The following is a 24,023-nucleotide window of genomic DNA, read 5'->3' as shown; positions in this document are numbered from 1 at the left end:
AACTTAATAGGGGGTCAGATATGAGGTGGTTCTGACTCCGTGGCAATGAGATGTAATATTAATAGCCCTTGTGGCGTAGTGTGAGATGTGCCAGGCTGCTAACTATAAGGTCTGCAGTTCAAGATGAGATATATCCTCTCCTCACTGCAACCTGATGACAGGTCACTCTGAGTTGATATGTACTTGACGGCATTAAGTTTGGTCTTGGGATTTATACTTAAATTGGACCCTGGTTAGTAAAATGTAGTTCAGTGCTACAACATGAGCAGAATGGTTGAAAGCTCGAACCTATTCAGAAGTGTCTTGGAAGAAAGACCTGGAGGTTTGGTTCTGGAAAGCCACAGTCTGGAGAAAACTGAAGCACTTGTATTCCACACACATGGAAATGCAATCAGTCAAAACCCACTCAATACCACCTAACAACAACAGTTCCTGAGTTATTTCTTTTCCATTTCGTGTAAATTTTCTTTTTTTTTCATTACAAATATACTCACAATCATTTATTTAGCATTTTACTACACAGAATGTTTAGAAATGGTTTCTGAATCCCTTTTCATTGTTACACAGTATGTGTAACAGGCTCTAATTCTTACAGTACAATCTCACTAGGACTTTGCCAATTTTATTAATCATTTCAAAGAACAAAGATTTGGCTTTTTTATATTCTCTATTGTTTCGTTTAGTTATAATTAATTTCTTGGTGTTATCTGTGTAATTCCCTACAAACAATGCCGGTAGGACTCTCCCAAATGCTACATCATCTCAACTCAACTCACTGCCTTTGGGTTGAAACTGATTCATAGCTGGTCTTGCAGTGAATTTTCAGAGGCTATACAATCCCAGGGTAGGAGACTTTCCATTCCCCACCACCACCACCAAGCAGCTGGTAGATTCTGACTCTCCGAGAGACTCTTCCTATAGAAGGAAGCAGTGCAGTGCAACTCCCACTAGATTATACCGCCAGAGCTCCCCACATGCTACATGTTGCTGCTGTGTACCATCGTATAGCAGCCAGCCCATAGCTGATCCTCTAGTGGGTTTTCAGAGGCAGTAAATTACACAGAAGATTGTTTATCTTTTCTCTCAGAGCAGTTGGTGGATTTGAACCACATACCTGTAGGTTGGCAATACAGCTCCATACCACTAGGCTACCCGAGCTACATAGGCAATATTAATTCTGACTCAAAGTTCAGGTGAAGAAATTACCAAAATTTTTCTGCTCTTTCTCTCTCGGTCCCTCAGAGTCACTATAAGTGATATTTGGCAGCATAGTCTATAGGGAGTTGTGCTAAACCAAAGGCCACCCCTCCCTGGCAGTTTGAGTGTATCAGCCACTCACCAGGAGAAAGATAGGCAATCTCCTCTCAAGCAATTTACAGCTTCAAAAACCCATTAGAAGGGCATCTATGAGTCAGTTCCGACTTACTGGTAATAAGTTGAGATTAACTGAGTCAGAGCCAGGACCATATTTACTCATCACCTTTAGCTGTATGTCAAAGTATTCTTAGCGTTCATGTATTCATTCATTCATTGAACATTTACTTAGTGTTTACTGTATGTAAACCCTTGTTTTAGGTACTGGGCCACTTTAAAAAGGAGAAAAAAGCCCAACAAAACCCTCAGATTCATTGCCATCAAATCAATAGATGACAAATACTGCATAATGCCACTGTTATAAAACAGAACTGACACGGGGGTTAGGAGCAAACTAATGTATAGTGCATTGAAACATATGAGGGAAAGAACTGTTTGAGAGGTATATATGATTAGATGTTATTTGCATGACAAGAGTCAAGAATAAGAGCTGCATAGCAAAGTGGACTGGGGACTTGGTGGGGTGGAAACTGTGCCCCAATGAAAGAATTTTTTTTTCAAAGAGAAAAGCAAACTGGAGCAGGGGGTGGATAGGGAGGAAAATGTGCAACAATGAATGAATGGAAATCCTAGTTCTCAATAAACATTCATTTAAATATCAATTATAATTTTAAAAAAATCAATAGATGCATAGCTGACCCTCCAGTAGGTTTTCAGAGGCATGAATCAACAAAGAGAGAGATGTCCCCCTTGGGCTGGCAGCACAGTGGATCACCAGAGCAGATTACACCAACAAAATGTTTACAAAAGAAAAAAAAATAGAAGAGAAATAAAACAGTACTTTAAAAAATGAGAAAAAGAATCTTTTTATAAATAATATTTTTCATGCAAAAATTGGAACCAATCTTATAGGTCACAATGATAACAGCTTACTTATTTCCTCTACCTCGGAATAAGAAGCCCTCAGGGAAGGAAAATTTCCAAAGCAATTTTTACTGGCAAAATTTTTTTCTTAAGATGGGGCCATCAAAATGCCCCTAATCTACAAATTGACACTTCTCAGTTCTCATTTAGACACAAATGCAGAAGGAACACCCTGCAATTTACTTTAGCCTTTCCAATAAATCAATCCATTTAGCCTGTACAATGTCCTAATTCAAGTTCTCTTTTCTCCACCAATAAATCTCACATACTCACAACAGCCATGGGCCTGAATGAAAGATTTAACAAAGCCTCGGCAGGGTAGCTGTTGAGTAAGGGCTCTGATACATTTCCACACTATAAACATTTAATGAGACTTGCTCCCAACAGAGTATTTACAACATCAATTTATTCATAGTATCATATTTACAGAAGCAAGATAGAGCAAAGGTTATTTTGGATATTTTACCATTAAAGTTTCCTGTAAATAAAGAAAAGTACAACCATTTAATTTTTAAAATCATTAAAAAGGGTTAAATGCTCAATAAATTCTGCTTTATCTAGTTCAGACAGACTCAGCAGCTATTTGTAACTCAGGTATTTAAAAATACAGCTAAAACTCGGGCACTTTGTACTAGCCTGTGCTTCCATAGCTCTGGCTGGAAGGGAATTTCAAAGGTTGTAGAGACAGTATTAAGATCACAGGGAATTTATCTTCAGATTTTCCTTCTGCTTTGTTCAGAAGAAGAAAACGGGCCATAGACCTTCACTGAGGAAAGGAAAACACCATCACCACCCTTTAATTAATCAATACTCTTATCAATGCTGCACATACACCCCCCCTACACACACACAGAAGGTCTCTCCTCTCTAACTCCTACCATTTCTAGCTTACAGTAACGACTCTTGACTTAAAGAAGGAAAGGTCCCAGAAGAAGGAACAATCTGGAAATCTATTATATAAAATCATAAAAATGTGGAGTTTGGCATAAACCACACCCTTTATGTAAGCTTATCTTGAGATAATTCTATTATATATGAAACCTGTGGTATGCCCATGGGTCAGTTCTAGCAAATTTCATCTCACTACACTAGCCATTCTCTAAAAACACACTATTTCCATTTAAATGACCCAGGTACATTTATGTATTTGCTGACATTTTCAATTTTTCAGATGCTACATATAGACTCTTGGCATAAATTGTTGTGAATTTTAATTACGTAAACTAAATAGATAATTTTGGACTCAGGAAGGCTGGCTTAATATTCTAACTACTACCACTAAAGGGAGTTCTGGTGACTTAGTGGTAAGGCTCTTTGCTGTTAACCCAAAGGTATATGGTTCTAATCCACCAGCTTCTTTGCAGGAGAAAGATGGGCAATCAACTCCCATATGATTTACTGCCTGTGAAAACCAACTGGAGGGTCTGCTGGGAGTTGCTTCAGACTTGATGGTACGCAACAATTCCTCCTCCTCCCAGGTTTCAGAATGAAGCAAAGCATAGTCTATGTAATTCTCAGGGGTTTTTTTTCTACAAGAAAAATATCCACTATTTTGAGACATCATAAGCATGAAATGCTAGAATGCATATAAAGCTCTTGTTATTAAGTGCCATCGAATTGTAGATTGCTCATAGTGACCCTGAACGAAAGACCTGAACACTTGTATAACTTTCATCCTTTCTCCAGGTTTATAGGGTTTCTGGAGGCAAGCTATAAAGATCTTAGAAATAAAAATATCAAATTTTTAACTTACTGGTAAAGGCAACAGCTAACATGTTTAGCTTTTAACCAAAAGTTAGGAGGTCCAACCCCCGCCCAGAGTCACTTCAGGAGAATGACTTAGAAATTTACATCCTAAATATTAGCCACTGGAAACCATACAGAGTACAGTTTTACACGGACACACAGAATCAGCTCCATAGTAGCTGGCCGTGGTGCTTTCTGGACCTACACATCTATCACTATCACTGGCATGAACTTAGTAAGAAGCTCAATCCTTCACAAAAACATCTCAACCTTATTTGGATAGTTTGGTTTGTTTTTTTGTCTACATACCCTTCCTAGAACATAAACTTCAAATGGCAGCAATCTGCTAGTTACCAAACACATAGAATAGTGTCAAAAATAAGTATCTGTGGAATGAATAAACTCTTTATATCATGGTTTATCAATTAGATATAGTACTCCAGCAATAGCAGTTAAAAGCATGGTGCAAATGGGAAAGATCTGGTGGGGATCTTGAAAGACAGGGTAAAGGTGGGCTTAGTTCAATGATGATTCATTTTATAAAACAATGTATTAGAATAAATATATGAAAGACATTAAGAATCAAGGATAGTGTGAAACACACTGTACATGAATTTGCAATCAAACCAATATAAAATTTTTTTTAAAAAAGGATGGTTTAAGATAAGGCTGTGTTTCATTTTATTCTTTATCAGATTGTCATGAGTCAGCACCAACTCAAAAGCAACTCAAAAGCACCACCACACACAATGAAATGGCTTCCTTGATAGAGCTATACTGGTATCAGAAGATCATTGATAGGTATTTTCCTATAGATCAATTCATGGAAAAAATGAAATTCATAAAGGAATAGCCTAACAGCAAGAAGCTGTTGCAATCCCAAAGAAAGTGGTTTGAATCCCATCAGTAGCTGCATGTGAGAAGGATGGGTAATCTCTTCCAGTGAGATTAACCGCCTCTGAAAACCTGCTGGAGGGTCAGGTGTGGATTGGTTTCTAGACAGTACACCACAACAACAGCAATTGAAATTTTCTTCTCTCATGTTTTAAACTCTACCAGACAGATCTGCAAATGTACTTCTGTTTGTTTCCATGTAGGGCATCAAGCCATATTTTCTTTCTCTTGACTTACCTCAAGCTCTTCAAGGGCACTTCCCAGGGTTGCTGCCTGAGGTTCTGTTGAGGCTGGCATGTTTGGGATGCCTTGGGAAGCATTGGAAATCACACTGAGGGCATTCTGGATTTCTTCACAAACTGTGTCCTTGCTGGCTTTCAAGGAAGCAACATCAGAATGCTCCAAGCAAGCTGAACAAATAGAATGCAAGAGAGGGGATTTCTCCTTCAGTGAGGCCCTGGCCGCAGCTATTTCATCCCTCTGGTTTGCAGATTTTAAGTCCTGAGGATGAAAACAGAAACAATGGCTTCTTATAATATGTAATGAGAGAGAGGGATGGGGGACATATAGAAAGATCTATTTTCCTTCAATATAATTGAAAAGACAGAGAGATATTAAGAAGTCAGCTAGAAGTGAAAATCAAAGGCAGCAATTATTTCTGCGCTACTTCAAATTCTGTTGTAAGTTCTACAACAGAAAAGGTGAGCCAATTAGCAAATAAAGGTCATAATGGCACAGATATAAAAACTGAGTAGATCTTATATTTGTCAGTCATATCCTCATAAATCATAAAAATATGCTGGCATTCACCTTATTAAAGCACATTATAAGAGAGCTTGAATTACAGGGATGCTGATTACCTATTTCCATAAATGCTGATAATTGCATTTAACCTTTTCATTAAAACTAAATACATTGAGTTAAGAGCACTAAATTGAACCACCTACCACTCTGCTCTTTTTCTGATCCTTTTTGAAAATAATAATAAATAAGTTAATCCTGGGTCTGCTTTTCTTTAACATTTATGCAACAAAGAGTTAGCATATGCTAACCCTTGTGCTAACTCTGATTATAAAGATAAGACCAATCCAGTATAGCTTGGTTCTCCTCAAGTTACTCTCCCAACAGTAGGGTCATGGATGGAAGCAGGGAAGAGGCTTCCCAGACAATGCCTTAGTTAAGCAAATGCACAAACCAGGTAATGACAGTTGCTACAAAGGCTATACAAAGCTGAAATATGATTGAAGGGACAGCAAAGACCCCATTTTTTTATAAACCTCCATTAATGCCAGAAGCAGAAGCAGGCCATAAAAATTCTTAGTTTAAGGCAAACATGAATGCCCTGGGCAAAGTCTTGTCTGTCCTTGCAAAGTAAAGAATTAACTAGTGTCTACGTGACACAGAAGGAGTAAAGGCGGGCGAAGTAGCCAGTCCGTCAAAAGCTGACCCACATGACTGATCCCCCTACCCACCAACCATGATCTCAATCCCCTGCCCCAACAGGGTACCCAAAAAAAGCTATAAAAGTCATTGGGAGGGGGAACTCGGGGGTTTTTCCCCCTCTCCACCATCTTGTGGAGGGAGAAAGTCTCCACATGTAGAATTAATAAGCGCTCTTGATATTTTCAGATGTGTGATTGGATCTCCTTTGAGGGGCATTTCGTGGGCAGAACAATAATAAGATCTTAACATGAGGGAAGAAGGTTGCTTTAGCTTGGGTTGTCTGAGAAGGTGTCTCTTGAGGGTGGCAATGGTGGTGAGATCTGAAAGAATTAACCGCTATCAAGTTCATTCCGATTCACACAGAATCCAGAGTTTCTGAGGCTGTTCATCTTTACAGGAGAAGCCTGCTCATCTTCCCAATCCTTGTTTCTCTCACAGACCACCTGGTGAGTTTGAACTACTAACTTTTGGCAAACAGTGCAACACATAACACACTATGTTGAAGAACAGGACAAGCAGAAGCAAGAGACAATACCAATTCTACCTAAGTTATAGCTGCTCAAGAAACAGTGCAGTAACCCTGGGATGTAAAAACTCAACCAAATAGGAAGATAGAATCATCAGCATCATCTGATACCACATACTTCCTTTATCTGAGGCAGCAAGAGGGCACTTCATTCTGTGATCTCTCCAAAACACCATGACAAAGACAACAATAACATCATCATCAACAACAAATCAATCCAGATTGGGGAACATCCCACATGATACCTAATCAGTATTCCTCAAGACTAATAAGGTCAAGAAAAACAAGAAAAGACTAATAAACAGTCACAGTTCATCTAAGACATGGACAGATGACAACTAAACAGAGTGTGGAACACTGGGTAGTATTCTGAGAGAGAAGGAGAATTTTAGTGGTAAAATTGGCGAAATTTTTATAAAGACTAGAATGTAGATAAGATCTAAACTAGAATGTGGAAATCAGAGAACAAGATCATTAATATCACATGCAAGCAGAATACTGCTGCAGATCATTAAAACAAAACAAAACACAACTAGAACAGTACAAAATCAGGGAACCATCAGAAGCTCAAGCTGGATTTAGAAAAGGCCATGGCACCAGGGATATCATTGCTGATGTCAGATGGATACTGGCTGAAAGCAAAGATTATCAGAAGAATGCCTGTTTGTGTTTTATTGACTCTTCAAAGGCATTTGACTGTATGGATCATAGCAAATTATGACTAGCATTGAGAAGAATGGGAATCCCAGAACACTAACGTGTGCTTGTGTGAAACCTATGCCTACACCATAGTCTACTGTGCAAACAGAGCAAGAAAATACTATGTAGCTTAAAATTAGAAAAGGTGTGAATCAGGGTTACATCCTTCCTCCATACCTATTTCATCCATATGCTGAGAAAATTATTTGAGAACCTGAACTCTATGAAGAAGAATGTGGCATCAAGATTTGAGGAAGGACTTATAAATAACCTTTCTTATGCAGAAGACACAACCTTGCTTGCTGAAAATGACTGATGAGGACTTGGAGCATTTGCTGCAGAAGTTTAAACACTGCAGCCTTCAATATGGATCACAGTTCAGCATCAAAAAACCAAAAATCTTCAACACTGGCAATATCATGATAGATGGAGAAAAGATTGTGACTGTCAATAACTTCATCACACATGGATTCATGATCAATATACTTAGTACTAGCAATCAGGAGATGTATTTCACTGGGAAAGCCTGTAGTTCTGGACCTCTATAAATTATTGAGGAACAATGATGTTAGTTTGATGGCTAAGGTGTGCCTGATTTAGGTCATGATCTTTTCAGTCACTTAATATGCATATGAGAGCTGAACCATGAATAAGGATGACAGAAGACAAATTGATGCCTTTGAACTGTAATGTTGGAGAAGAGTGATAAATATCCAATGAATTGTCAAAAGAGCAAACAGCTATATTTTTTAGAAAATACAGCCAGATTGCTCCTTGGAGAAAAAGGTGATAAAGCTTCATCTCACATACTTTGGGCATGCTAGGAGAGTTATTTCTTGGAAAGAGACATCATGTTGAAAGGTGGAGGGATAGTGAAAGAGAGGAAGATCCCCAACCAGGTGGATTGACACAGTGATAGTGTCAATTTACTTAAGTGTGTCAGAATTGTGAGAATGGCATAGGACAGGGCCAACTTCAGATCTGTTATTCAAAGTGTTCCTATGAGTCATACTCAATTCAGTGGCATTTACCAACAACAACAACAACAACAAATCAAAGTTAGTTTCTTCATAGTAACAAATATAAAATGTTAACAATGAGGGGAATTGGAAGGAAGATAGCTGGGAATTCTATGAACTATTTTCACAACTTTTCTGCATATTTAAATTATTTCCAAATATAGAAACATTTAAAAAAAACCCAAAACTAGTTCAAAAAACGTTAACAGCAGTTTATGGTTTCATATATAATGTCTTATTGATTCTCATTGCACGCTTTAGAGTGTCCTTATCCAAGTGACAAAAAGTGTCATTTCTACTATTTTCAACTAACGTCAGTAATTCCTTAACTCTAATTTCATGTAGGTTAAACTATTTCCTTCCACAGGAATCATTTAGCATATGTTCCATACAATAAAAATTTGTATTTTTTTTGTATCTTATGAAGTACTGCTTATAAAGCATCTTATTAATCACTACAGTGGCCTTTAAGGGTGTAAGGCTAATAGTGTTATTAGATGCATTTGAACAACTTAAGTATTTAGGTATTTAATGTAAGGAGATTAAGAGGCTGGCAGAGAAGTGAGATCTAACCCTAAGAGTTCTGATTGCAAATTCAATGATTTTCCACAATACCCTGATATCTGGGATAATGCTGCCTGAGGTTAATAATTGGCTTGTGCTACTATATTTTTAGTTCCTTTCCTTCTGAAAATAAAGGAGGTCTGCTACTTCATGCAGCGTTTTGGAGGAGAGATTAACTTTGTTACAGAATATAGGGAGGACAGTTAGAAGTAGCTGTCAACCTATTGTTCATACTTACTTATTACCCACATAGAGATACTGTGTGGTTTTCTTAGCTTGCTACAAACCCCTCCTTACATTTCTGGTCTGGGTTCCAGTCTCAACTTTGTCATTAATGCTACAAGCAAAGCAAGATATCTTTTAGTATCTGTTTTTTTCTTTCTGTAAAAAATAGGAAGAATGATACTGCTATCAATTCTCACAGGATTAGGTGGCAAATCAGCCATGGTACATACGTGAAAACAGTAAAGAACCATGGAAACAGAAAAGGAATTCTTTTATCCATTAAATTAGTCTAACTTAGTGCACTGTTGATTGTTCTGTGATGGTCAGATTTTCACATCCTCCCCAGCTTTAGAGCACTACCTACATTCATCATATTGTGACTTAGAGAATAAATAATTTAACGTTTAGAGAAGAGGCACAGGTCCTCAGAGGAATAATGATAAAGAGTATAAATATTCAGGAAGAGCTGAAAAACATTCCCTGCATATTACAGTATAATTGAAACTTATTACATAACTCCCTCTGAAGTGACCTACACATTATGCTGCTTTATTTAGAAAGTCAGGGTCAATGTTTAGGTACTTTGTCAAAGGTGAATAGCTGTGAACATAAAAGGCTAATGCTGAAAATGTCTTCCTTGTGTTCTGAAGTCTGACTGTAAACTACAGTAACTTTAATGCTGTGGGGACATTGGAGTTTAGAACATTTGAGTGTGTTTTTCCCTTTTGAGAGTCTATACCTTGTCATCTCTGCCCAAGGCAATTACAGAATCCTTAATGAGCACTGATAGCAAGGTGGTGAAGCCTGCAAGAAAGGAGTGTTTCCCTAAACATAACCAAAAACAACACTTTAGGTAGGGACTGTGGAAAAGAAAGATGGATTGCAAAGTTAAGGTCAGAGGAACTAAGAAGGCAAGATCATTTCTCCTTCTTTTTTTACTTTAATAACTATTTAATCTAAAATATAAAGTTGACAGATTATTATTCCATTTACTGTGTAATACTTAGTATATTTAACAACTAGTATCTGTATCTTTTTTTAAAAAATGTTTATTATTATTATTATTAATTTCATTTCTTCTTAAGTACTGCCATTGAATCCATTCTGGTTCCTGGTGAGCCTCCACTGGGTTTCCATAAGTCAGTCGTTATGGGAGGAGACTGCCCATTTTTCTCCATTGGAGAAGCATGGAATGCTAAGCCCAGGAGGGAACTGGCCCATTGCCTTTGGTAATTATCTATCAGAAGTCCAAATCTTCAATAAATCAATTTGCAGACAATGGTAAGAACTTCCCTGAGAGCTTCTCTGAGTTTCACCCACTCATCCCTCCAGCAAAATTCTTTACACACGGTGTATTTGCATCTAAAATAGAAGCAGCCTCATTGGAAAACAAAAGATCCTTAACCTAAGGCCTACTTCATTTACATTTAGCTTCACTTAGACTGAAGGAAAGGAAACTCCCTTCTCTTCTGGCTCTCTCACTCACCTGCCCATTAACAAAGACTATACCCTGAAGTGACATCTTGTGTTTTACCTCCTCTCTGTGTCTGCAAATATCCAGGGTCATGATAAGACTGACAGCCAGTATCAAAAGCCTCTCTTATCAGAGAAAACCTGTAAGCAAGATGTACGAGCAGCCCCTTTTAGCACATTGAGGTGAGAAGAAAACTAATATTCTATCTGGGATAAATTTCTTGAAAAATGTCATTTGAATCTCAGGAGGAAATGTGTGCTTTACAGTCCTCAGTTCCCCTTTCTTCACTTGTCTTTTTCCTTTTACACAGACAGTGCCAAACAAGCAATTTCTCATCGGCTTTTGCAACTGCGATGGTTACTTGCTTTTCCCCTACAATAGTAGGAACAGTTAAGCTTTCTGTTAGCATTGGAATACATAAAGCACGGTGCCACCAAAGCTCTGGGCAAAGGAAATTATACATAAATCCAATAGACACATGGGTAAAAGAGGAACCAATGAAAGCCATATTAGCAAATAAAACATTGTTGTGGTGGTATTTATAGTTAGTTATTTTGTCCTAACAGAACAAAATACAAGTTCATAGATTGTCTAGTTATCCTATATTTTAAATAGCAACTAAATGGTAGGGTTGATTAGGGTTTCCTCCGGACAAAGAACAAGCAATGCCTTTGAGTTTAGTACTGGGGAAGAGTACTGAATGTTCTGTGGACTGTCAAACAGTGGATGTGTCTATCTTGGAGGAACTGTGACTAGGGCACTCCTTAGAGGCAAGGATGGTGAAACTTCAACTCACAACTTTGAGCATGTCGTCTGGAGGGGTCAGTCCTTGGAAAATACTATCATGTTGGGAAAAGTAGAGGGTTACAGAAAGAGAAGAAGACCCCCAACAAGATAGAGTAACATAGTGACTACAACAATGAGTACAGGCATATCAGAGATATGAGGATGTGCAGGATAGGGAAAGGTTCAGATCTGTTGATCACAGGGTTGCTATGCATTGTAGACAACTTGATGGAATGTAACAACAACAACAACAACTGAATGGAGCAGAATCCAGCTTCTTTGAGGATATAGATCAGATAGATAGATGATGATAGATAGATAGATAGATCATATATATATCATATCTCTCTCTCATATATCTCTCTCATATATATCTATATATAGATATTTAGATATAAAATGCTTCAGGAAAAAAATATTCCCAAAGAAAAACTTCTTATGAGATTTCCAAGTTAAGAAGACATTAAATGCTTCCAGCTGATGAAGAAACACACAGATGGGATTAAATACGAAGACCTTACAAGTCTGCGCAAGTGTGTAGAGAAGTAACATATGAGTTTTAACCCTGGCAAGAAAACAACATATATTTAGGCATTTTAAAGATCACAAAGTGTAAAAATGAAGGGCTCTAAGCTATCAGTTAATTAATTCAATTATTCACTCAGCAAATGTTGCTAAGCCCCTGCTATACAGCAGGCACTGAGCTAAATGGGGATAAGACAAAGATAAAGAGTTCACATACCATAAGTGTAGAAAATAAACAAGTTAGCATGTGAGAGCAAAATAGAGCCTACTATGCACAGATGAAATCTCTCCATTTGGATGGTGATTAAAGAAGAATTATCTAAAGAGGATTATCAAAAGAAGTGATGCTTAAACAGTGAGTAAAAGCCCATGTACAATACAGAACAGAAGAACAGGCAAAAAACACATCATGTGGGAAGAAATGAAACATAAAAGAGCGAAAGGATGTAGGCCACTGGAGATAGAACTACAAAACCACAGGACAAGGAACCCCAGCTGGAATAAGGACAAATGAGGTCAGATAGGTAGACAGGAGCTGCTTCTCAGGCCGTGCTAAGAACTCTAAAAGGAACATGATAAATGTGTATTTTTGAAGATTACCCAAACTTATATGGATTTCAAAGGAAGGAAATGAAGTCAGAAAGACCAGGTAATCATGCCATCAAGAGAAAACGAGGGTCTGCACTACAAATTTTAATAACAAAGCAGAAAAGGGATGAATCCTGGAAAAAAAATGTGATAGATGTCTAGGGGAGGATAGAGAAAGAGCTTGTTTACTAATTCCCCTCAGTTCAAAGCCTCTGAAAACCTGCAGGAGGGTCAGCTATGGGTGGGTTCCAACTCTGCAATACACAACAACAACATTATTTGTACATAATTAATGCATTCACTAAGATGGGAAATACAGGATGAGGGTTGCATCTGGAAAAGAAAGGTGAAACACATTTGCAATCTGCTGAATATGAAATGTCATCATAACAGCCAGGTGAAAAGACATCAAGCAGCAGAGAATCTGGGCTAGAGAGAGAGTTTTGTAAATCACCAGGTTACAGATTGACCTGAAGCCACATCTGTGAGGGCTGCAGTGTGTTTAGACAGGATCAACGTTATAATGAAGAGAAGGACTTGGGAGGCATCATAAACTGCCCTTGGGGACGTAAACTTCATAGTTTCATGTGCTACCCAAAAGGGTCAAAATAAAACAGGTAACTTACCAAGAAAAGTATCAGAAAATATTAATTTCTTTTAAAAAAACAAAATAGCAAACAATACAACATAGACCCAGAGTAAAGAGCCTGGATTATTGCATACAATTATGTTCTCCATGCTGTTAAAAATAAAAGAAAAAAGAACTAGAAAAGAGTTATTAATGATCCATTAGGGGAAAATAGGGCAAATTTGAAAAACTCAAACTCACACACAAAGATAAATGATAAAAATCTAGAGTAGAAATTTATGGATGAACTCAGTACTGCAATACTGAAGGCATGTGGTTCGAGGCCTTCAACTTCTCTGCAGAAGGATGAGAACTCTCCACCCCCTCCACCCCCATCCCCCGCGATTAACTGCCTCTGAAAACCCACCGAGGGTCAGCTGTGGCCTGGTTTCAATTCTAGGATACACAACAACAACCACCAAGTCAAGAGACACCAGAGTAAGTAATGTTTCTTATTTCAGCAAAACAAATTGGATATAGATCTGTTCATATAGCTATGTCCTCCAGATAATTATAATTCCCTTAACTGCAGGTTCTGTGGTTGACATGGAAGCTCTGGTGGCCTAGTGGTAAGGAGCTGCACTGCCAACTGGAAGACACTAGCGATAGAGGGTCGCTATATGTTGGATCCTACTTCATAGCACTGACTGAGTCATCTTTAAATGAAGTATTAGTGAGCTCATGGGTATAGCAATTTGGGAAACTGCTTGATGGTCTTTATTGATGCTAAACATATGCATATCTCCCTGGCTGCCTAGAAAATGGCACAAACATATGGAAATGTATAGGTATCTTTCACTTTTAAAATATTTGCTTTATGCCACTTTGTTATAAGAACTTGTTTTTTTCTATCTGAAAAAAAGTCTGCAAAGGCTTTTGGTTTTAAAGAAGAAAAGATGAAACTAGCATTCAGCATTTGCTTTCCAGCAAGCTGTTACGGAGGTAGCCCACTCAGAGTAGTGAGAGCGGCATCACCCTTCCTTCCTCAGTAACTCCACTTGGCATCTCCACATCAAACCACCATAGCTCTGAACAGGGTCTGTGAACACTACGTCTTAGTGTTGTTTTAGCATCTACATACTGTTTGACTTGATTTGGTAGGTTATTTTGTAGAGAACACTCAAAAGATTTTCCTATTTAATTTAATTGTAATTAATTTTTTTGCTTTATGTAATTTCAATTTAGAGAGGTTTCAGAGGAATGATCTGTTTCCAGGTCGTGGGGGAAACTTACGTGCATGAATGTTTATCACAGTGCTTTTCAAAATTGGAAAAAACCCAGAGAAATGAGAGTAGGCAAAATGCAGCTGCATTTAACAACATGAACTATGGAATGAAAAAAACTAGACAAAAAAGAAAATGTATCGTATGATCACCATCTATAAAGGCAATAAACAGACAAAGCTTGTCTATGGTATTAAAGATCAGAATAGTGATTATAAGAGATTAGAAATGGTCAGAAAGGGTATTTTGAGTTCTGAAAATAGTTTGGTTTTGCTTTTTTATTTTGGCTGGGAATTTTTTCTTGCTTTAGATGCTTGTTACACGCACATCTTTAGTCTATATGTATTGAAGGGGGAAACACTGAATAGTATGCTTATGAATTGTGCTTTCTATGTGTGTATATATGTACACATCCATAAAAAATAAATTTGGAGGTTTATATAAAATGAAATAAAATAATAATGCTAGTTGTTACTGTTAGGTGCTTTGGAGTTGCCTGTGACTCACAGCGACTCTATGTACAACAGCTCTGAAGCCTGCCCTGTCCTGAACCCATCTCATTGACTACGACACACCTACCCCCGTTACTCTAGTTTCTGTGTCAAGTCATCTCATCTTGGGTTTTATTCTCCAGCACTGTCCCTCCACCCTTCCGAGTATGATGTCTTTCTCCAAGGATCGGTTCCTCCTGTCCACACGCCCAAAGGATGTGAGACAGAACTTCAAATTGCTAGTAAAGCAAAACAAATATTCACAGTATGTGCCTTTCCTTGGCAAAGGATATGGATTTAAATCAGTTATGGATCTGCCTTGGAGTTACATTCTCTGTGTTATTATTAAAGGGAAATATATGTGAAAATGGGTGATGCATTCATTTCCACATATCTTTATCCATTTGGAGGCCTGCTTTAAAAAAAAATGAAAAAGAAAAGGTCTAAACGTTTGGAAAACTAAAAGAAGAAGAAAAAGCTTCATGATCTGGTCATTGGAAAAGGCAAAGCTAAAGAGTTTTTCAGAGAAATTTATTCCGTGGCCCTGGATAAGTTCTCATTTTAGGGAATCAGAGAAAACCTCCTTACTAAGCTCCATCCTTGCCCAAGTGAAATAGCTCAGCAGATAGTCTGCTCAACAAAGCAGAACTATGTGCAAATTATTTAAGTTTCACTTCCAGGTGTTTAAATGAGGTTTCTGGAGCTGACACCACCACTCTGGCTGGTGAGGAAAGGATACTTATAAAGAGCAATTACGTTTCCTTGAGACTAAGAAGATGTATGTGTGGCAGAAAAGCCCATGGATACTCCGCTGTTGGATTCCATTCTTGGTTGGCTTCTGTCTTCAGTTTTTCTCTGCCAAGATGCTGCCTGCTAACTGCTTCACTGGTCACTGGGCAGCTCCATGTGCTATCCAAACACAAAATGCCACAAACACCTGCTAATTTGAATGTTTGCCTCCATTCAGAATTAGAAAGCAGAATACTTAGCCTTGGCTGAGCCAAGGGTTATAAGGTGGTGAAGCAAATGCTTATTGTAGAGAGATAAAGTTTTGAGAAAACCATGAAGAATGGATACAGATTTTTACATTCAAAATTTGTTAAGAGCAGAGAGAGGCATTTTCTACTTTTCTCCCCTTATTTCTCATTTTCTATTTCATTTTATTAGGACAAGTTCAATAAGGAAGAATGTAAAAAAGATTCCTTCAAATTGAAATATAAATCATATAATAACAGTCTGAAGATATCCCCAAGGTGTATAATCTGGGCCGTAATGCACACCTTGGGTAATAGAAATATAACCAAGAAGAATATTAACAACTTCTAAGAAACTTTTCAGGAAAATATACATGCTTCATTCTAAAACAGACCACTATGTCTATCAAGACAATATATAAAGTTTAGGGATTCACTCTGCTTGTTTTTTAACAATCTGAAAGAAATACAATATGCATTTGTTTGTTGTTTACCTAGAATTTATGTGTAAAATCACATCTATCAGAATCAGAAATAATCTACCATATACTTAAAGAAAAGGAATAAAAAGATAAATAATGAGCTCCTTCAGAAAGATCTATTTGCAGTATTTCATGTTTTCCTTCCATTTGCACGTACTCTTCATCCTTTAATCTAACAAGAAGATTCAAGAACCTACAAGTCAGAAGTTTGGGTCAGTTTGTCCCCTCCTCTCTCTAAAAAATAGACTAATTAATATTTATAGGATCGAAATTGTATTTTAACACCTAATCAAAGATTAATATGTTCATCCTAACAATCCTTTCCTATTTTCTCACTTTTGAGATTTCTGGTAGAAAATCAGAAAGAAAATCAAATCACTTAGTGCAAATAGGATTAAAGTCCAGGGATATTGATATACCTCACTAAGGATTGAACCTTTACATCGCTACAATTGCTTATAGTTAATAACTAACTAACTAAATAAATAAATAAATAAAAATTTTAAAAAGGAGGGCGAGAGGAACCTAGTAGCTTATTAGGTAAGGAGTTATGACACCAACTCAACGAATTGGTTCTATTCTATCAACTACTCCATGGGAAGAGATAGACAATCTCCTTTCATAGCCTCTGAAAACCAGCAGGAGGGTCAGCTGTGAGTCACCTCCAACTCAAAATCAATGAGTTAACAATTTATCCAGTTTGACATCTCTTTAATCATTTGAAAGGATATATAAAAAGCATTATTGTCCCTATTTCACAAAAAAGGACATGGAAATTTGTGCAAAAGCACACACAGATATTTAGAAAGGTAATGGTGGTGATTGTTTTTTAGCGGATAGATAATAAACACTGCTTTGGAATAGAAGGAAAGAACTGTCTAAAAGGAATGTATGATTATGACAACAATCCAGAATAAGGGTGCACTGCATAGTGGACTGGGGGCGGGGGAAGGAAACTGTACAATGAATGAATGGAAATCTATCTTTTCTGTATACGTTCATTAAAATCACAATTAAAATTAACAAGTTTCAGTTTAATAGAAGCCAGCATTTACAAGAACCTATTCCATTGGTATTGTTCACTGCCTTCCAGTTATCGTCTGATTCCTGGTGACCTCGTGCACCGCAGAATGAAACCTCCAGAATCCTGTGCCATCCCCATGATGCAGTGGAGCAGATGTCACGATCCACAGGGTTTGCACTGGCTCATTTTCAGAAATTGGCCAGGCTTTTCTGCTAGTCTGAATCTAGAAACTGTTGACACCTGTTCACATGATAAAAACATCAAGCTTCTCTACCAGGAATCAAACCTGGGCTTCTGGCATGACCCAACAATGCCTTCATCATACTTCCTACACAGTGTTCTATGTTCTCTAGTCTTTCATTTAATGGGCCAAATATAAATAAGATACAAGATCACCTCTTTTCCCAATACTCTTCACTATTCCCTGTTGTCAGTAACTTCATCCTTTGCTCGCAAACACAGCTGAAGACTTTCCTAGTAAGTCCATGAAGTGGCCTTTTAAAAAGAGACTGAATATTTCAGGTGTATGTTTCTGACAAACAATTCTCAAATTCAATACAAACCAGATTAGAAGTGCATTCTTAAATTCAGTTTCAGACAAAGATTGGTAAGAGAACATCAGGTCAAAGACAGATCTCCAAAACTGAAAAATAAAGTGTGGTTTATATGGTTCAAACATAAAAATAAAAGACATTTGGAGAAAAAGTGTGTCACCTTGAATATTTCCGTATAACTGTGATAAAGTGTGAATTCTAAATATAGCATCATAGTAATGAAAGTTTAATGATTCCTTTTCCCAGAGGGGGGAGGAGAGTATTCAGCTTTTTCGTTTCATTCAATAAAATTGAAACACCTGCCAAGAGATATGATTCTAAAGATGAAGATACAAGCTCAGATGTTTATTCTAAGCAAGAAGCATGAATAGACCAGATGTATATAAGGAGAAGGGGGAGGCTCAGCACACTGTCAAGAACCTATCCTACTAAACATTCAGATCCATCCTAACTGAAGTATGCCTGACCCTGTGCTAAAATACTAGCACAGATGTTTGTGTGTGTCTTACAAATCCATATGTGTTCTGGCATTGGAAAATATTGGCAAAATGGACCACACATATCTCTGGGCCTGATCAGCTTACTCTAAGCAAAGAGAAATGAGACCAATGTTGAGCTCCTTTAAGGAAGGTGTCTGTCTCAATGTAACAGAAAAAGCATGAACTTTGGGTAAAGATCTCAGCTCAGAAGGACTCAAATCATGGGAGAGTTTGAGCAGAATAATTAACTGTATTAATAATGCTTGTCTTGATGTATTAAATTACTTAACATAGAACATTTCCCCAACACTTTCTTACTTCTCTCTTTGTACCATCCATTGCCCAAATTCTCGCCTTAAAATATCTCCTCCCCTTTGTTCTAAACCAAACTGCCATCAACTCATACTTTGAACAGAAATTATCCATCTCTTTCCTGTGGGCTATTGATTTAAAATCAATAACTTTTCACGAGCAGGTCAACACATTAGGTATCACACCCCAAGGACTTCTTTTCCCCTCATTATATGATGATGAATATGAAATTTCAATTCATAGGTGTTTATTTTCTCAAGTTGAGTTTTAAACTCTACAGGTTCAAAATCAAACTTTATTATTTTATTCTCCCCTTACTCCCACAGTATTCTCTTGCAACAATCTGCAATTGATGGCCTCAATATTAAGCTGACCAGTAAGAAGCAGAGGAATATTCTTGACTCTTGAATGCTCTAATCAACACCAATAGGTATATCTAATTTAGTTTTTAAATAATTGTCTGATCTGGATCCTTGGTCTTGCTCTCTCTAGTGGCTCTAGTCATCAGAAATGGAAATAAGCAACTGGTAGTACATACAAAGAAGAAAGAGCAGATTTTTTAAATGTTGAATAAAAGCCAAGCTTATTAATAGACTTTTAAATTTCATTATCAATATATTTTCATAATCTCAAACATAACTTCTGTCAAGTTCTGATTCACAGCAACCCTCTTTTGAGTTTCCAAGGCTAGAAATCATAAAGAGAGGAAACTTATACATCTTCCTTCCAGGAAACCACTAGTGGATTTGCCTAGAAGCAAAGACAGTGAAACTTTGTCTCACTTTGGGCATATTTTCAGGAGGAGCCAGTTAATAAACAGAGGCATAGAACTGGAAAAGGTAGAGGGTCAGTGAAAGACAGGAAAACCTTCCATAAAATGGACTGATAGAGGAACTACCGTAATAGTCTTGAGTGTGACAGAGATGGTGAGGTTCATGCAGGATAAGGCCAGGTTCTGTTTTTCATAGTCACTATGAGTCCTAGTCGACTCAGTGGTCCCTAACAACAACAGCTGCAGATTCACAGCCAGAGGCCTATGTCCAAAAATGTGATTTGCTCCCAGTCGTTCTTTCTTCATAGTAGGTGATGGCTCTGATCTTTGCTCAATTGTTTTTTTTCTTCTGTATTTCCAAACAAACTGACTCAAAATATAACCTTATTCTATCAATTATATCATACTTCATTAACATAATTACTTCTGATCTTGTCGTATTAGCATTATGTTCTTCTCTTTGTGAGGCATCAAATCAGTTCCTACTCACCTTGTACAACAATATGAAACACTCCCCAGTCTTTTATGTTTATAGGCACTGTGTCAATCCATCTCATTGATAATCTTCATCTCTTTCGCTGACCTTCTACTTTACCAAGCATGCAGAACTTCTCCAGAGACTCTTCACATAGCATGTCCAAAATATGTGAGACAATCCCTCATTAAGCTCACTTCCGAGCAGTACACTGGCTTCACTTCGCACAAAGTAGATTTGCTTATTCTAACTGCTCATAGTACATTCAGTACTCTTTACTAGAGCTATAATTTAAAGGTATCTGTTCTACTTCAGGCTTCCTTATTCATTTGCAACTGTCACATATATATGATATGACTGAATATACTGTGACTTGAGTTAACACCATTTTAATTCTCAAAGTGACATATTTTCTTTTCAGAAATTTAAAGAGGTCTTTTGAAGCAGATCTGCCAAATAAAATAGATTATCTGACTTCTTGACTATTGCATTCATTGACTGTGGATCCAAGTTTTTTAAAATCCTTGGCACGTTGAATATTTTCTCCATGTATCACTAACACCACATGCAAACAAAATCTTACTGAAAATTATAACAAAAAATTATTAGAACAATAACATCAATAGAGAACTACCAGAAATACAAGCTGGACTTAGAAGAGACCATGACACAGGAGACACTATCATCAATGTCAGATGAATCTTAGCTGAAAGCAGAGAGTACCAGAGGAATGTATATCTGTGTTTCATTGATTATGCAAAGGTATTTGACTGTGTGAATCATGACAAATTTTGTCAAACATTAGAAGAATGGGAATTCCAGGATGCTTGCTTGTGCTCATATGGAACCAGAAACCAGTACAACAGGAATCAATTGCCAGAATAGAGATTAAAAAAAAACCCAAAACCACACATTACACCATTAAAAATCAGGAAAGGACTGCATCAGGGATGCATACTGTCTCCATACCTTTTCAAACTATATGTGTAACAGATCCTTCAGAGAAGCTGGACTTTAAGAAGAGGAATGTGGCACCTGAATTGGAGGAAGACTCAACAACAACCTGCATTTATGCAGATGACACAACCATCCTTGCCAAAAGTGAGGAGGGCCTGAAGCATTTGTTGCAGAAGATCAAAGACTGCAGTCTTCAATATGGACTGTAGCTCAACATCAAGAAAACAGACTCTCACAACTAGGCTAATTGTCAGCACCATGATAGATGGAGAAGAGACTGAAGTTCTTAACAATTTCATCTTGCTTGGTTCTATAATCAACACACTAGGCACCAAATAAGAAATCAAAAGGTGAATTGCATTAGGAAAATTTGGTGTCAGCCAACTCTCTGGAGTGCTGAAGAGTAACGATATCAGTCTGGAGACTAAGGTGTGTCCAATTAAGGCTATGATCTTCGCAATTACTTGCTATGCATCAGAAAGCTGGATGATGACTCAGAATGACAGAAGAAGAATTGATGCCTTTGTGTTGTGGTGCTGGAGAAGAGCACTGAACATACCATGGACTACAAAGAGAACAAATAGGTTTCCCAGATGAGATGGATTTCTACAGTGACTAGGGCAATAAGGGCAGATTTGTCAGACAGTGAGATTGACTCAGGATAGGGCAGGGTGAAACATTTTCCATAAGGTCACTATGAGTCAAAGATGACTTGACAGCACACAACAACATCATGATTTTGCTTATTGGTCCATTTGTTAGAGGGTTCTGTGTTATTTTTCTTTCTAATGACGTGTAATCCATGCTGAAAGTTGTAGTCTTTGATCTTCAGTAAGTGCTTTAAGTCCTCTCTACTTTCAGCAAGCAAGATTGTCACATTCATATTATAGGTAGTTAATGAGTCATCCTCCAATCTTAATGCCATATTCATCTTCATATAGTCAAGTTTCCTGGAATATTTGTTCAGCAAACAAATGCATTAGGCATAACAAAAGAATACAGCCACAAAACATATATTTTCCACTATGCAGTATTCACTTTTTCTCTTTCAAAACTGGCTTTTGATCATTGAATAGGTTCCATATGAACACAATTGGGTAGAGCACAATTCCCATTCCTTGAAATGTTATCCAAAGTTAATTATTATCTACACAGTTGAATGTCTTTGTACAATCAAGAAAACACTTTGTAGAAAGGTATCTTTCTAACACTTTCTATTTTCAGTGTAGATTCATCTGATATTAACAGTGATATACTTCATGCATGATCGCTTCTGAATCCTGCTTCAATTTCTTCAACTTTCCCATTGATGTACTGTTGCAGCCAGGTCTTATTTTTAGCAAGATTTTGTTTGGATATGATATTAATAATATTATTAGAAAATTTCCTCATTCTTTTGGATTACCTTTCTGACCATTAGTATGTATATCATCCAGTTATCTGACCAGGTAGCACTCCTCCAAATTTTATGGCATAAAAAAGTATCTCTAGTGCAGCATCCATCAGTTAAAACTTGTTCATTAACATCAAAAAGTTAGGATTTACAACACAGATAACAGTTACATCAGATCACAATGTGGAGGATAAGTACAATATACTGAGAATAATTTCCTATCCAGATTGACACATATTTTGAGGGAATATAATTCAATTCAAGACATTCTCAAATTTAAAGTATATCAAAGACTGTTTATCATTCATACCTCTCTCTCGTGCTCTCGTTTTCTCTCTCTCTCTCTTATCATCAAGTCAAAACCAATTAATAACTGATCTTTCAGTATGTTTTCAGAGGTTATAAATCACACAGGAGGAGATTGTCCAGATTTCTCTCAAGGGTCAGCTGGTCAGTTCAAATCATATACCTTTGTGTTGAGAACACAATTCTCTATTAGACTATTAGAACTCCCTGGTTGTCTACTACCAGGTCAGAAATCCGTTGAAATATCTACAAAAGACCTCACAATGTTAGGGGGTTTATTGTGGAAGTGAACTATTACAAGCTGGTTAGCAGAAATACACAATTCTTCAGTTAGGACAGCTTCTCAAAAGGGTTCACTGATACTTTGACCTTCAGTCTCATGATTTAGGTCATTGTTATAAAACTCTTTCAGTTTGCTAATTATGACACCTCCCCTAGTCCTCCAGCAAGCTTGGGTGAAGACCCCTGGTGCTAGATCTGTAAGGCAGCAGTCCCAAATCAGTTCTGTCTCATAGTGGTTTCTAGTTCTCTGGTGTGACCACTCTCATGAAGATCCTTGTCTGACTGGCACAGGAATCTCTGACTTAAGATTGCACACTGCATCCTCTTTCTTATTGGTAATAAGATCATTCATCTACTAAAGCTCATATTTTTATACCTTACATTGTAGAAGAGCATGTTCCTGTTCCAGCCTTTCTTCAAGCTTCTTATCCTACCATTTCCCTCATAGGTAACATTTTCTCCAGTAAAACAGATTAAAAAGAGTTGCTACAATTAAATTTTACATAAACTATATTCCAATATCCCTTTATTCTTCTAGAACTTGCCTATTAAAACTTCATAATATCTTGGATTTGCACATTTTTGTTACTTTCAATATAGCTTGGACTTCTAGTACCAGCAGTTCTTGAAAGTATACTATCTCTTGAACTGGTTGAACACTGCTTTTGGTACAGAGACTCTGAACAGACTTTTTAACCAAAAGATTTTTAAATAGCATCCTTGACTAATCTAATCTAATCTAATCGCACAATTACCTAATTAATAACTAATCTAATCTGCAATTGATGGCCTCAATATTAAGCTGATCAATCAATAGTATCAAATAGCATCCTTCACATAATAACAATCTATTTCTACCAACTTTTACAGTCAGAGATAGATCGAACATGCAATCAAGATGCATTGATAATAATGGGTGACTGGAATGCAAAAGTTGGGAATAG

The 24,023-nt window shown here is 37.2% G+C and overlaps 1 protein-coding gene across 1 annotated transcript in view; it reads right to left on the bottom strand.

The window, feature by feature from the left end:
* Positions 1 to 24,023, bottom strand: part of CTNNA3 (catenin (cadherin-associated protein), alpha 3) — a 2,453,748-nt gene that overhangs the window by 1,875,151 nt on the left and 554,574 nt on the right. The window contains exon 6 of the mRNA XM_006889022.1: positions 5,116 to 5,379. Coding sequence (XP_006889084.1) covers positions 5,116 to 5,379 — 264 coding nt within the window. The remainder of the gene's footprint in view (positions 1 to 5,115; positions 5,380 to 24,023) is intronic.

Source organism: Elephantulus edwardii, unplaced genomic scaffold, assembly GCF_000299155.1.
Source record: "Elephantulus edwardii isolate Elephantulus edwardi_28Jun2011 unplaced genomic scaffold, EleEdw1.0 scaffold00074, whole genome shotgun sequence".
Classification (NCBI taxonomy): Eukaryota; Metazoa; Chordata; class Mammalia; order Macroscelidea; family Macroscelididae; genus Elephantulus; species Elephantulus edwardii.
Note: the sequence above shows the minus strand (reverse complement) of the source record. Positions and strands in the feature narration are given on the sequence as shown.